Genomic DNA, 13,045 nt, shown 5'->3' on the forward strand with positions numbered 1-13,045 from the left:
AGTAGGGGAGGGGCAGAGAGAGAGTCTCTGGAGACACAGAATCTGAAACAGGCTCCAGGCTCTGAGCTGTCCACACAGAGCCTGACACAGGGCTTAAGCTCACTGAGCGCTAGATCATGATCTGAGCTGAAGTCGGACGCTTAACCAACTGAGCCACCCAGGCGCCCCACGCTTTGGTCCCTTTTGATTCACTTTCTTTTTTTTTTCTTTCTTTTTTTAATGTTTTTAGTTATTTTGGGGGGGGGAAGGAACACATGAGCAAGGGACAGGCAGAGAGACAGAGGGACAGAGGATCAGAAGCCGGCTCTGCGCTGACAGCAAAAAGCCCAATGTGAGGCTCGAACTCCTGAACCTCATGATCGTGACCTGAGCCAACGTCCGACACTCAACCAACTGAGCTATTGTGGTGCCCCACTGTTTTCTGATTGCCACCAAGGCCATTTAAAAATAACTATAAATCTTATTCTATCACCCCATCTGCCTCAAGCCCTTCAGTGGCTGTCCTTAGTGCACTACAGCCAGAGACAACAACCCCGCGTATGGTCTACAAGGCCCTGCTGCCGGCTTGCCTCCTCCCCAGGCCTCACTTCCCCTCCATCTCTCTTCCAGCCACCCTCGCCATCTTGCAGCTTCTTGTATGCCACACTCCTCCATCCTATACGTTCTTACCTCACTCTTCACCTAGTGAATCCCATTTCTTCTTCAGCTCTTACTTCAAACATCACCTCCTCAGGAAGGAGGCCCCACAACCAGGCCTCATAGCACCATTCGTTGTATTAGCTTCCTGTGGCTGTGGTGACAAATTGCCACAGACTTGATGGCTTAAAACAACACGTTTATTCTTTCATAGTTCTGGAGGTCAGAGGTCTAAAATCAGTTTCACTGCGCTAAAATTGAAGTGTGAGCAGAAGTGGTTCCTTCCGGAAGCTCTCAGAGGAGAATCATTGCTTTGCCTCTTTCAGCTTCTAGTGGCCACCTGTATTTCATGGTCTGTGGCCCCTTCCTCATCCTTAGAGTGCATCTCTGAGGCTCCAGTCTCTTTTTCCATTATCACGTGACCTTCTCTCATGACTCTGACCCTCCTGTCTCCCTCTTACAGACACTCTAGGGATTACATGGGGTCTACAAGGTAATCCAAGGTAACCTACCCATCTTAAAATCCTTATTCACATCTGCAAAGTCCCTTTTTGCCATATAAGGTAACATATTCACAGGGCTTGGGCCATGGTGATCTTTGGGGGACCATCATTCAGCCTACCACAACCATGCACCTTTTCTTCAGAGCAATTGCAACCATTAGTAATAATAAGGCATACACTCACTCAAGTCACTATTTGATTAATGCTCATCAACTCCTTAGACTATAAACTCCACAAGGATAGGAACAGAGTCTGTTTTTCTTTATTTCTGGATCCTTAGCAACTAGGCCAGTGCTCACTATATATCTACTGGATGAATAGATAATTATCCAACTACTAAAAACCATAAGAAGGAATGTAAAGTGGCAACATGCTACAAGGAAACTTTTCCTCTTAACTTCCATTATTGTTTTCAGTTTGTTTTATGTGATAAATAAAAATGAAAAGGAAAAAAACTGTCCTAGTGAATAGGGTTATCAAGAACTCGAACCAAAAAAAATGTTTATAAGCTGACTACTTACTTCGTATCCAAAAGCTGCAGCTGGTGGTTACTGTCTCTGTGGGACATCTTCAGTTTGGTGCTTTGCTCTGATATCGACAAGTCCACTCTGTTCAAAAGCTGAGAAATCTGGGAAAGAAACCTTGCTTGTAATATCACATATGATCTTTAGAGGTAGTTTCAGATAACATCTGGTAAGCTATATTCTAGTCGATGACATTAAGATTCAATATAATTTAATATATTCTTTTAGCAGTTCACCTCATCTTTCCACTTCCATTTTCTATCATACACACTCATCAGAAATCAAGACCAGGAGTGATGCCAAAATCCATGACGCTCTGAGTACTTAACTTTATAGTTCTCTGATGAGCAAGCCTAGTTTCTGCCCAGGACCACTACTTCCACCTGCTGGCACAAAATACAGTTATGTTTACTTTGGGATTTCTACCATTAATGTGGCTGCTAGACATAGAGAATGGAATTCTTATCACTTGCAAAATCCTTTGAGGTCCCAGATTTACCTCCATATCAAGTCAAGTCACCAGAAAATATAATTTGTAAATTCCATCCCTCCTACTCCTTGTTCCCACCACCCACCCCTTTCCCTGGTCTTTCTACTAAAAGTTAATAGAAACTCGTCCTATATGAAATGTCTTTAGTTTCTTCAGGAATTACGGTGTTTGATATTCCTCACTCACAGATTCATGGGACAAGTATTTATTAGATCCAGAACAAAAAAAAGTATGTCTCCTTCTATAGATTTCTATATGCATCCGACTTGGCTCGGCCACCAAGAAGCTTAGTATCTGCTGAGCATTTATTTTCTGTTGTGGTAATTCTGTCCTTACTCATTCTCTGAAAAAAAAACTATTGGAATTTTGTTTTATTGTGGGGGTTTTTTGGTGGCTTTAGAATATCTGTGTCCTTCACATAAGCAGATTTAGATCTTTACTGAATGTATTTTGAACACAAGTATTTTTACTCCAGCAAATTGACCAGGTGCCCCTTTTTACTGGAATGGTCCCTCTTTGCATGAAGAATAGCAAGTAGGGCAGATACTGTGGGGCAAATCCTAGAAGACAGGCCCCTTGATGGCAAAGGGAAGCTTTTAAGTGGCCAAAAAGCAAATGGTGAAATGCCAAAAGTTATGCTTTATAAAACTGATCTGTGTTTCAAGGTGGAGTACTCTAAAATTCACCGGCCAGCCTACCTCTACCTTTGTCTGAATCCTTTCCCACCAAAGACTATGTGATGAGGTAGCACGTAACATGAGTCCCAGGACAGTAACTATTTCCTGAACCAAAAATGGGGACATGGCATATAACAGAATGCCTGATCATTTACCTATGCACGAAGTAGTTTTGGAGCCATAATTTAGAATTTCTGGAATATACTAATTGTTTTAGGAATGAGGGAAAAGAACCTTTAAAATTAGGACTCTACCAAAAAATTTGGCGCTTTGGTTGCCGTACCCGTAAAGGGCCACTGCACTGAAACAGGGGGAAAGAAGAAGTGAGGAAAAGATATGCATGTGCTAGGCGTCCCGGCTGGTTTCTCATCACCATGTTATTCTTACTTAGCTAAGAACAAATTACCTCCTTTTAAAAGGCTACCTGAAGTAGGCCATACCTGCCCCTCTGCGTCTTTGATTTTTGTTTCCAAGATAAGTTTGGCAGCTTGCTGTTCTTTGTTCAGGTGCTGGAGCCCCTCATAAGTCGTTTTGTGCTCTGCAGAGAGTCTGGCTATGCTGGCGTCACACCTGTCCAGGCAAACGACAAAGCTAACTCTGAGTGAAGTTTAAAAACAAGCACTGAAGCTCCTTGACATACTCAAACACACAACCCCACTCAAAGAAACTGAACTTTGACTCATTCTTTTCCACAGAGGTTCAAATGAATATAGAGAGCTGCCCTCGTTATGGGTTTTAAGTTAAACCACAGGGATGCTGCTTAATAAGAGTAGGGATGTCACCATCAAAGGAGCAAAGGCTTTACAATGCTCATGAGTATAAAACTGTACATGCAGTAAGAGCCCAATTACAGAAGGCCTATACAGTGTGCCAGATGGGGTCTGTCACTCTTCAGTGCCACCTCCACGCCTCTAAGTTCTCTGGGCCTTCTTTGGATTGCGAAGGCAATTCCTTCTAAAATTTTTTTTTTTTTTAACGTTTTATTTATTTTCGAGACAGAGAGAGACAGAGCATGAACGGGGGAGGGGCAGAGAGAGAAGGAGACACAGAATCGGAAGCAGGCTCCAGGCTCTGAGCCATCAGCCCAGAGCCCGACGAGGGGCTCAAACTCACGGACCGTGAGATCGTGACCTGAGCTGAAGTCGGACGTTTAACCGACTGAGCCACCCAGGCGCCCCTGAAGGCAATTCCTTCTACATTCGAAAGTACTACTCCTAACCTTTTACCAAATCGCCTCAAGACGGTCAGCTTTGAGTGGGGTCCAGAGCTCAAGAAGGCTGTGCAGCGGGTCTGAGCTGCAGTGTAGGCTGCTCAGTCCCTTGGGCCTCACAGCTTGGCAGTGCCAATGGTGCTCAAAGTATCTGTGGCAGAGAAGCCGTGTGCGAAGCCTCTGTCGAGCCCTAGTAGGAAATTCACAGAATAGCTCCCTAGGAATACGAAACTAAGTCAGCCCGGTTCCAACCCAATCATCCCGCTCTGAAAAGTAGCCATTGGCTTGCTGCTGGGCCCCGGTAGCAAATGCGTTCCTGAGCATGGGACATTAAGTGACCAAGCAATCTGGCCAGTCCATCCTGAGCACCAAGCCATAAAGGGAGGCATATGAGCAGTGCTCCATCTTCAAGGGGAAGAAAAGCATAGACATCACGCTTAAATAGGTCCCAAAGGCATAAGTACACTGCATGAGCCCACACTCCTGTGGCATATACTCTTGCTTCTGTCAACTTTCCTTTAACTCACACATACAGCTTCTTGAGGAGCTCCTGATGACCAGGTGGACCAGCGGAGGAAAGGCCAGACCTGGTTTACGAAAGGTGTCAATATGCCGACACCTTCCAGAAGTAGACTACTGACACTTAAAAGCCCACTAGGGAGTGGATCTCAAGGGTGTTAAGGAAGGGAAACCCACACAGTTGGCAGAAGTTCAAACAATGTATCTGCCTAGAATAAAAAATAGCCAGATGTTCATGATTAATGGCGTGAGACACAGAAGAAACATATTGGAGGATTGGGGACAACAGGAAAAGAATCATATATTTGGATTGCTCAGAACTGACACAGCATTTTTGGGGTGCCTGAGTGGCTCAGTTGGTTGGGCGTCTGATTTCAGCTCAGGTACGATCTCATGGTTTGTGAGTTTGAGCCCCATGTCGGGCTCTGTGCTGACAGCTCAGAGGCTAGAACCTGCTTCAGATTCTCTGTCTCCCTCTTTCTCTGCCCCTCCCCTGCTCACGCTCTGTCTCTCTCTCTCTCTCTCAAAAATAAAGAGACATTTAAAAAAATTAAAAAATGAAACAAAACTGACAGAGCATTTGTGCTCCTTGTGAATGTTCTCTGTATCAAGGGAGCAGAGGCCCAAAAATTGTACTTCCCAAACAACCTTGGCAGCTGGTTGTAAATAACTGTAAATTACTTATACAGAGAGGTGGAAGAGAAGCCCTTATGTTCCCCTGGAAGGGATGGGCAGACATGGGATAAACTGCACACGTGAGGTTTACAGCCACTTCTAGGCACACTCCTGCAAATCACTCACTCCCATGTTATAGGCAGCTGATGTTTTCAATGGCTCCTTTCTGTGATTCTTGCACATCCCACTTTCCTGAAAGCCAATAGCAGTTTCCTTCACTTTGCTTGCTTAAATCTGCCAAAGGCTATGCAAGCTCTAACCTCCTGGATTAAACACCTTCCTGCTAAAATACTTAGAGTGGTTTCTGTCTTCTTGACCGAACCTTAATGCATATAGTCATATATCCATATAAAATTTTACAAGGAAGCATGCAAAATATTAACCAGCTATCTTTGGATCATGTGTGATTTTTATTTTACTTTTCATTCTTTTCTAAATTGTATAACTTCCCCGCAATAAGTATGTATAATTTTTCTGATCAGAAAAATAATTACACAAGGAAAATATTTTCATCAACGGCCATGTACAAAGAATGGGTTCCAATTTTATGGAATATGCACTATCCTACCATCTTTCTCTGGGGTCCCCATGAAGCAGAAATGAGGCTGGACTACAAGGAATCCAGAGCTAGAGAAATGTGGGTTAGAGTCACTGTCATGAAAGTTAGGTCAGGTTCAAGGCAATAGGTAGCAGAAGCAGAGAGGCGACAGTGGGAACCCCACTCCATAATTTACTCTTTCAGTCAATAAGTATTTGTAGAATGGCCACTATGTGTCACATACTAATTATACAAAATGAAGACATAGTGGGAACTTTTTTCTTCAGTACACATACCATACAATCCAGAAATTTAAAAACAGATTCTTATGCCACCACTATAAAAATCCTATTCAGCTTACATGTATATTTTCTTCTGTTATTGGTGGAGATTTTATCTGACATTTTGTTCTTGTTCATTATCCCTCAAATCAGACAAATCAGCTCAGAAGATTGGGAACTTGCTGAACAAGTCATTATAAATACATAGACTGAAGACGGAGCCAGTGACAGGTCCCAGTTTCAGTAAATCAGCGGTCTGCAATCTTCCTAAAAGCACCGGAAATGAATTCTTTAAGATGTAGATCTGCATTTAGGCCTCAACGAGCGTTATAAATTGTTCCCTAAGTGACTCAGACACTGAAAAGAATCTCACTGACTAAGTCATACAAAATATTTGCAACAAGCTTAAAAAAACAAAATATTGATCTAGAGTATATAAGCCATGAATAAAGATTAAAGAGCATGCCAGTGCTTTGTAGGCTTTCTAATAAGCAATAAGATTTAACTGATTTACTAATCATTTTGCACGAAAATGTTGCAAATTAAAACTACTACTTGGTCTGTCGGTTACACATGGTGGACTGAACACGTGCCCTTATTTTGGCTCCCTCCTGAAAACCTATCAAGATGACTCCAGATGAATTTTAAAAAGGTATAAATCCACAAGGACAAAAAATAATGGGAGGGAAAAAAAAGTATGGGGGAAAGTAGAAAGCAGACAGATGGTGCAGGAGATGGAGCAAAGCGTATATTTTGCTACGGCTGGTGCTGGGAGCTTGAAGGGCTCTATATCTGAAAACCAGCAGAAGCGAGAAGAAGCTTTAGTTCCCACGCGGCAAGAGGGGCAAGAACCGGCTCCACTCAGGAAGCACACAGGAGCACACTTGTGACACAACACAGGAACCAGGGTAACTGAAACCAGAGGTCTGAGTGGGGCCCTACCAGCTATGGAAAGCTCAAAAAACAAACAAACCAAAAAAAAAACCAAACAAAAACCTGGATGAGGGGCACCTGGGTGGCTCAGCGGGTTAAGCAGTTGACTTCAGCTCCGGTCATGATCTCACAGTTCATGAGTTCGAGCCCTGTCTCATGTTCTCTGCTGTCAGCGCAGAGCCTGCTTCGGATCCTCTGTTCCCCTCTCTCTGCCCCACCCCACCCTCTTTCTCAAAAATAAATAAACATTTTTAAAAACTTGGACCAAATGAGTTCTTAAATAAATATGTTTAAGATACTGAAAAAAATCGAAGACAGATTAATATCTATAACGAGAACTCTGAATTATTAAACAAAAACAGGCAGAGGGAAAAGAAGAACAAGTGGATGAGAGAAAAATGGAAAATCCTGGAAGTAAACTACACAGTGTCTTCACAGACCTGACAAATTCTAGACTGGACCTGACTGAACATGGTCAGTTAGTTTGAAGACAGTAGCAAGGAGCTCACACAGAAGGAAGCAAAGACAGTGATGCGAAACATGAAAAAACAGGTAAGAGACAAGGAGGACAAATAAAGAGATGCCAACATCAGTGAAAGAGGAATTGAGAAGTCCCCAAAACAAGGAGACAGAAGGGTGGAGAAACATCTTAGGAGTGAGGAAAAATAACTTATCATCCCAGGATAAGGGCAAAATAAAGACAGACACAGATTTAAACATGCAAGGATAAAGACATGTATTGACCACAAACCCATACTGAAAGAGTCACTAAATCATGTACTTCAGCAAAAAGAAAAGAGCACCCAGGGACATCTGGCTGGCTCAGTCAGTAGAGACCGTGACACTTGATCTTGTAAGTTTGAGCCTCACGATGGGTGTAGAGATTACTTAAAAATAAAATCTTTAGGGGTGCCTGGGTGGCTTAGTTGGTTAAGTGTCTGACTTTGGCTCAGGTCATGATCTCAGTTTGTGAGTTCAAGCCCCACGTTGGGCTCTGTGCTGACAGCTCAGAGCCTACAGCCTGCTTCAGATTCTGTGTCTCCCATTCTTTCTCTGCCTCCTTTGTGCATATGTTCTCCCTCTTCCTCAAAAATAAATAAACATTAAAAAATAAAATAAAATCTTTAAAAAAAAAAAAAGAGCACCCACAGGAAGGAGTGGGATGCAAGAAACAATGGTGAGCAAACTGAGAAAATTATTGGTAAATTTAAGTTATTGTCGACTCTGAAGAAAGTAAGCTACCAGATCAATTATTCCAGTCTTTTAAAAATCATTTCTTGGGAGGCGCCTGGGTGGCTCAGTAAGTTAAGTGTCCAACTTCAGCTCAGGTCATGATCTCCTGGTTCGTGGGCTTGAGCCCCGTGTCAGGCTCTATGCTGAGAGCTCGGAGCCTGGAGCCTGCTTCAGATTCTGTGTCTCCCTCTCTCTCTCTCTCTCTCTGTCCCTCCCCCACTTGTGCTCTATCTCTCCCTCTCTCAAAATTAAATGAACATTAAAAAAATAAAGAAATAAACATCCTCTTTAAAAACAAGAAAATAAAAATAAAAGTCATTTCTTGGTACTAACTCACATTTACTTGAGGCTGAACAACTTGTTTAGCTCAGTCATGTTGTTAAAATGCTATAATCCTTTTCAGAAGTAACAGGAAAAAAATTAATGGAACAATTTTTTTTAATATTGACTTAAATACTTAAAATATTTTTAAAAAATATTTTAAATAATCTGACAAAACTGCATATATGCCTTTAAATATTTTCAATATTCATAGTACGATATATACAATTAAGCAATAATTATGCCATTGTTCTTCTGTATTGGAAATCTTTTTTGAATGTGAATGCCCAATGTTGGAGAAAGTTTGTAGAATCAAGCTATATCACATACTACTGGTGGAAAAATACATTTTACAAGCTTTCTAGAGGGCAACCTGGCAGTATATGCCCCAAATTTTGAAACATAAATATATTTCTATGTGCCTTTCAATCTAGGTATTAGCCCCAAAGAAACAAAGTTTCAGGAAAGAAAAAACAAAAAAAACAAACTAAGTACAATTCTTTATCTGTATAAATGCCTGCTGTTTAACTTGCTACTATTTTAGAATACTGGCCAAAATCCTTTAAAATGCCCCCAAAGGGTTGCTCCCTATCCATCTAACTTTCAGCAACATCTCACACACCTCAGTCCCTTTTCCCCTCTTCATCTAGTCACACTGATTATATTCCAGGGCTTCGAACTTACCTCACTCCTTCCCACTTCAAGGCCTGACCCATGTTGTTTCCTGTCTGGAATGTTCTTCCCTGACCTCTTCACATGGGTACTTACCATTCCACCCTCAGAGCTAAGCACGCAAGTCACATCCTTAACGAAGCCTTCCCAGAGCGCCCAGATGAGACACACCAGTTACATACTTGGAGAACGCCCCACATAAATCTTTCACTGACTTGCGATTAAAATTTATTATTGTTATTATTTTGGATATCTTCACATAAATCTTTCACTGACTTGCGATTAAAACTTATTATTGTTATTATTTTGGATATCTTCCATAATATACTCTTGTTTCATAATATACTCTCATCACTGGCCCAAGCATGGCTCACTTTGTTCAGTTAATTATTTTGAGTAATGGCTCCCATGAAAGTAAGCATTTTGAATCCTGTGTCATCATTCCCTTGTTTTCCTATTAAGACGATTGATTAATGGCAAGCCAAGAAACAGACTCTTAACTGGTGGTTGCCAGAGGGGAGGTGGGTGGAGGGATGCATGAAATAGGTGATGGGGATTAAGGAGTGCACTTGCCCTGGGTGATGTTTGGAAGTGTTGAATCAGTATATTGACACTTGAAACTTAAATAACACTGTATGTTAACTGTACTGGAATTAAGATAAAATAAAATAAAATGTTAAAAGACAGTTAACTGCATATACACATGCATGTATGTAAGTACATATATATGCAAATACGTGTGTATATATATGATGGCATGCTATTTCTTTTTTTTAATTTTAAGTCTATTTTGAGCAAGAGAGAGAGGGGGAATGCGAATGTGGCAGAACAGAAGAGAGGGAGAGAGAGAGAACCCTAAGCAGGCTCTATCTGCATTGTCAGAGCAAAGCGTGGAAGGGGCTCAATCTCTGCAACTGTGAGATCATGACCTGAGCCAAAATCAAAAGCCAGATGCTTAACCAACTGAGCTACCCAGACAACCTTAGCATGCATTTCTTAAAAGTATATATATGCATGTTTTAGTTGAATTTAACTTTTACAAAAGGCATTATATCAGGGGCGCCTGGGTGGCTCAGTTGGTTAAGTGTCTGACTCTTGGTTTCAGCTTGGGTCATGATCTCACGTTTCTTGGGTTCAAGCCCCATATCGGGCTCTACCACTGATAGTGTGGAGCCTGCTTGGGATTCTCTCTCTCTCCCTCTCTCTGCACCTACCCCACTGGCTCTCTGTCTCTCTCAAATTAAATAAACAAACTTATAAAAAAAAGACATTATGTCATATGCAATATTTTGGTATTTATTTTTTCCACCTATTATATTGCTAAGATTCATCCATATTGCCATACAGCACTGAGGTTCATTTTGACAATAGAATAATATTCTGTTGTTTGTTACAATTTATTCGTTCATGCTATCATTGATGGGCACTTTGGGTTATTTCAGTATTTTCTATTGTGAATGATGCTGCTATTAACAAGACCCCTTATACAAGAATTTCTCTCGGGCAGAAACTGATGGATCATGGAGTATGTGAATGTTTAACACTGGGAGGTAAGATCAGATTCTACTAATTTATACTCCCACTAGCAAGGAATAAGAGACTGTAAGAAGCCACATCCTCTCTAACGCTTATTTTCAGACATTTCAGATGCCAATCAACTGGGTGAAAAAAAAAAATATTTTGTGTTTTGAATTTTCATTTCAACATCAACCACTGAAGTTAAATCTCTTTACATGTTTGTTGACCACATATGTTTCTGCTTTGGTAAAATGTCATTCATATCTCTCACCCATTGTTACACTGGGTTGTTTGCATTATTCTTATTAACTTGCAGGAAATCTTTAAATGCTCTTAGCACTAACCCTTTACCAGCCAATATCGTCCTCAGTTTGTAACATTTAATTTTCTTCTTTAAAGGGTCTTTTGATGAGCAATGTTTTAAATTTTAATATAACCAAATCCATCAATGCTTTTTATGTCAAGAAGAAATTCTACCCTACCGAAAGATCTAAAAGATATTCATCTATATTTTTCTATTAAAAATTTTTAAGTCTTATTTTTAGCACTTAAGCCCTCTACCCGTCCAGAGCTGATTTTGTATCTGGTAGGAGGTAGAAAAGAAATTACTCTTTTTTGATATGTATAATATATATTTTTCAGCTTTACTTATGAGCAATCCCTCCTTTCTCCACTGATCTGCTATGCCATCTATGACATGTGCCAAGGTCCCACACATATGTGGTCACAGTCCAATTTGTGCATGCTCTATTTTATTCCATTTTCACTTTCTCTACCCCTACGCCAATAACATAGAGTTTCACAACAAGTCTTGCTATCGGGTAGGGCAATTCTCCCCTCTCTGGTCATCCTCAGAAGTGTACCGGATATTTTTCACTCTTAACCCTTACATATAAACATTAAGGTCATTTTATCAAGTTCAATGTAAAACTCTGTTAGGATATTAACTGGAATTTCATTAATTCTAAAAATTAATTTGAAAGAATTGATATCTTCAGAAATATTAAGACTTCCTACCCTTGAATATAATATCTATCTCTACTTATGTTTTCTTCTTATTATTTTTTTTAATGTTTATTTATTTTTGAGACAGAGAGAGACAGAGCATGAATGGGGGAGGGTCAGAGAGAGAGGGAGACACAAAATCTGAAGCAGGCTCCAGGCTCTGAGCTGTCAGCACAGAGCCCAACGTGGGGCTCGAACCCACAGACCATGAGATGGTGACCTGAACCGAAGTCGGATGCTTAACCGACTGAGCCACCCAGGTGCCCCTCTTATCATTTCTTAATCAAATTAAAAAAAAATTTTCCCTTTAGAGGTCTTGAGCAATTTTTGTTAGATTTCTGCCTGGTTATTTTATATTCTCTGCTTTTATTTTAAATGGTATCTTCATTTTGGTATGTTTTGTTTAATAGTAAGGAAACTGACTTTTGTATATTAATATATCTAGCCATTTTGCTAAGTATGCATTAACAGATCAAAAGGGAAGGATACCAAAAGATTTGAACAGATGCAAAAAATACTTGAGAAAACCCAATACAAATTCATAGAATCTTAGTAAATTAGGAATTGAAGAAAACTTAATCTGATAAATCTATGTTAAAAAAAATAACACGAGCAATTATCATTCAAAATGGAAAAACAATGGAATAATTTCATTGAAGTAAAAAACAAGAGAAAGATGCCGCCAATCACATCTACTTAACACGGTATTGGAGGGGTTTGCCATTGTAAGATGACAAGAAAGAGAGACTAAGGATACAAGGATCAGAAAAGAAGAAATAAAATTATCATTATTTGCAAATGATATGATTTCTATAGAAAACCCCAAATATCAGGGCACCTGGATGGCTCTGTCAGTTAAGAACCTGACTCTTGACTTCAGCTAAGGTCATGATCTCATGGTTTATGAGTTCAAACTCCATATAGGGTGCTGCACTGTCCTGATCTGCTTGGGATTCTCTCTCCTCCTCTTTCTCTGCCCCTCCCCCACTTGTGTGTGTGCACGCGCGTGCTCTCTCTCTCTCAAAATAAATAAATAAACTTTAAAAATATTAAAAAATAAAACTCCAAACATCTACAAATAAATTATTCAAATAACAAGTGAAATTAAATAACTATTTGGCATTAAGTTGTTTGACATCTGTGTCCCCTCCTAGACAGAATATAAACAGCAAGACAGAGGGACGACATTTGCCTTTTTCATCACGAAAACCCTAGTGCCCCGTTCATTGCCTTACATGTAGAAGAGGCCCAACAGATATTGTGAACGGATGAATGTATTTGTGAATGGATGAATACACAGAAAATTACTG

At 40.4% G+C, this 13,045-nt stretch overlaps 1 protein-coding gene across 2 annotated transcripts in view; it reads right to left on the bottom strand.

The window, feature by feature from the left end:
• FAM81A (family with sequence similarity 81 member A) overlaps nucleotides 1–13,045 on the bottom strand; it is a 77,819-nt gene that overhangs the window by 14,357 nt on the left and 50,417 nt on the right. For both annotated transcript variants that reach the window (XM_042941873.1, XM_042941874.1), the window contains 2 exons: nucleotides 3,271–3,400; nucleotides 1,661–1,767 (listed from right to left, as the gene is read on the bottom strand). In XM_042941873.1, coding sequence (XP_042797807.1) covers nucleotides 1,661–1,767; nucleotides 3,271–3,400 — 237 coding nt within the window. The remainder of the gene's footprint in view (nucleotides 1–1,660; nucleotides 1,768–3,270; nucleotides 3,401–13,045) is intronic.

The sequence above is a fragment of the Panthera leo genome, chromosome B3, assembly GCF_018350215.1.
Source record: "Panthera leo isolate Ple1 chromosome B3, P.leo_Ple1_pat1.1, whole genome shotgun sequence".
NCBI classification, from domain to species: Eukaryota; Metazoa; Chordata; class Mammalia; order Carnivora; family Felidae; genus Panthera; species Panthera leo.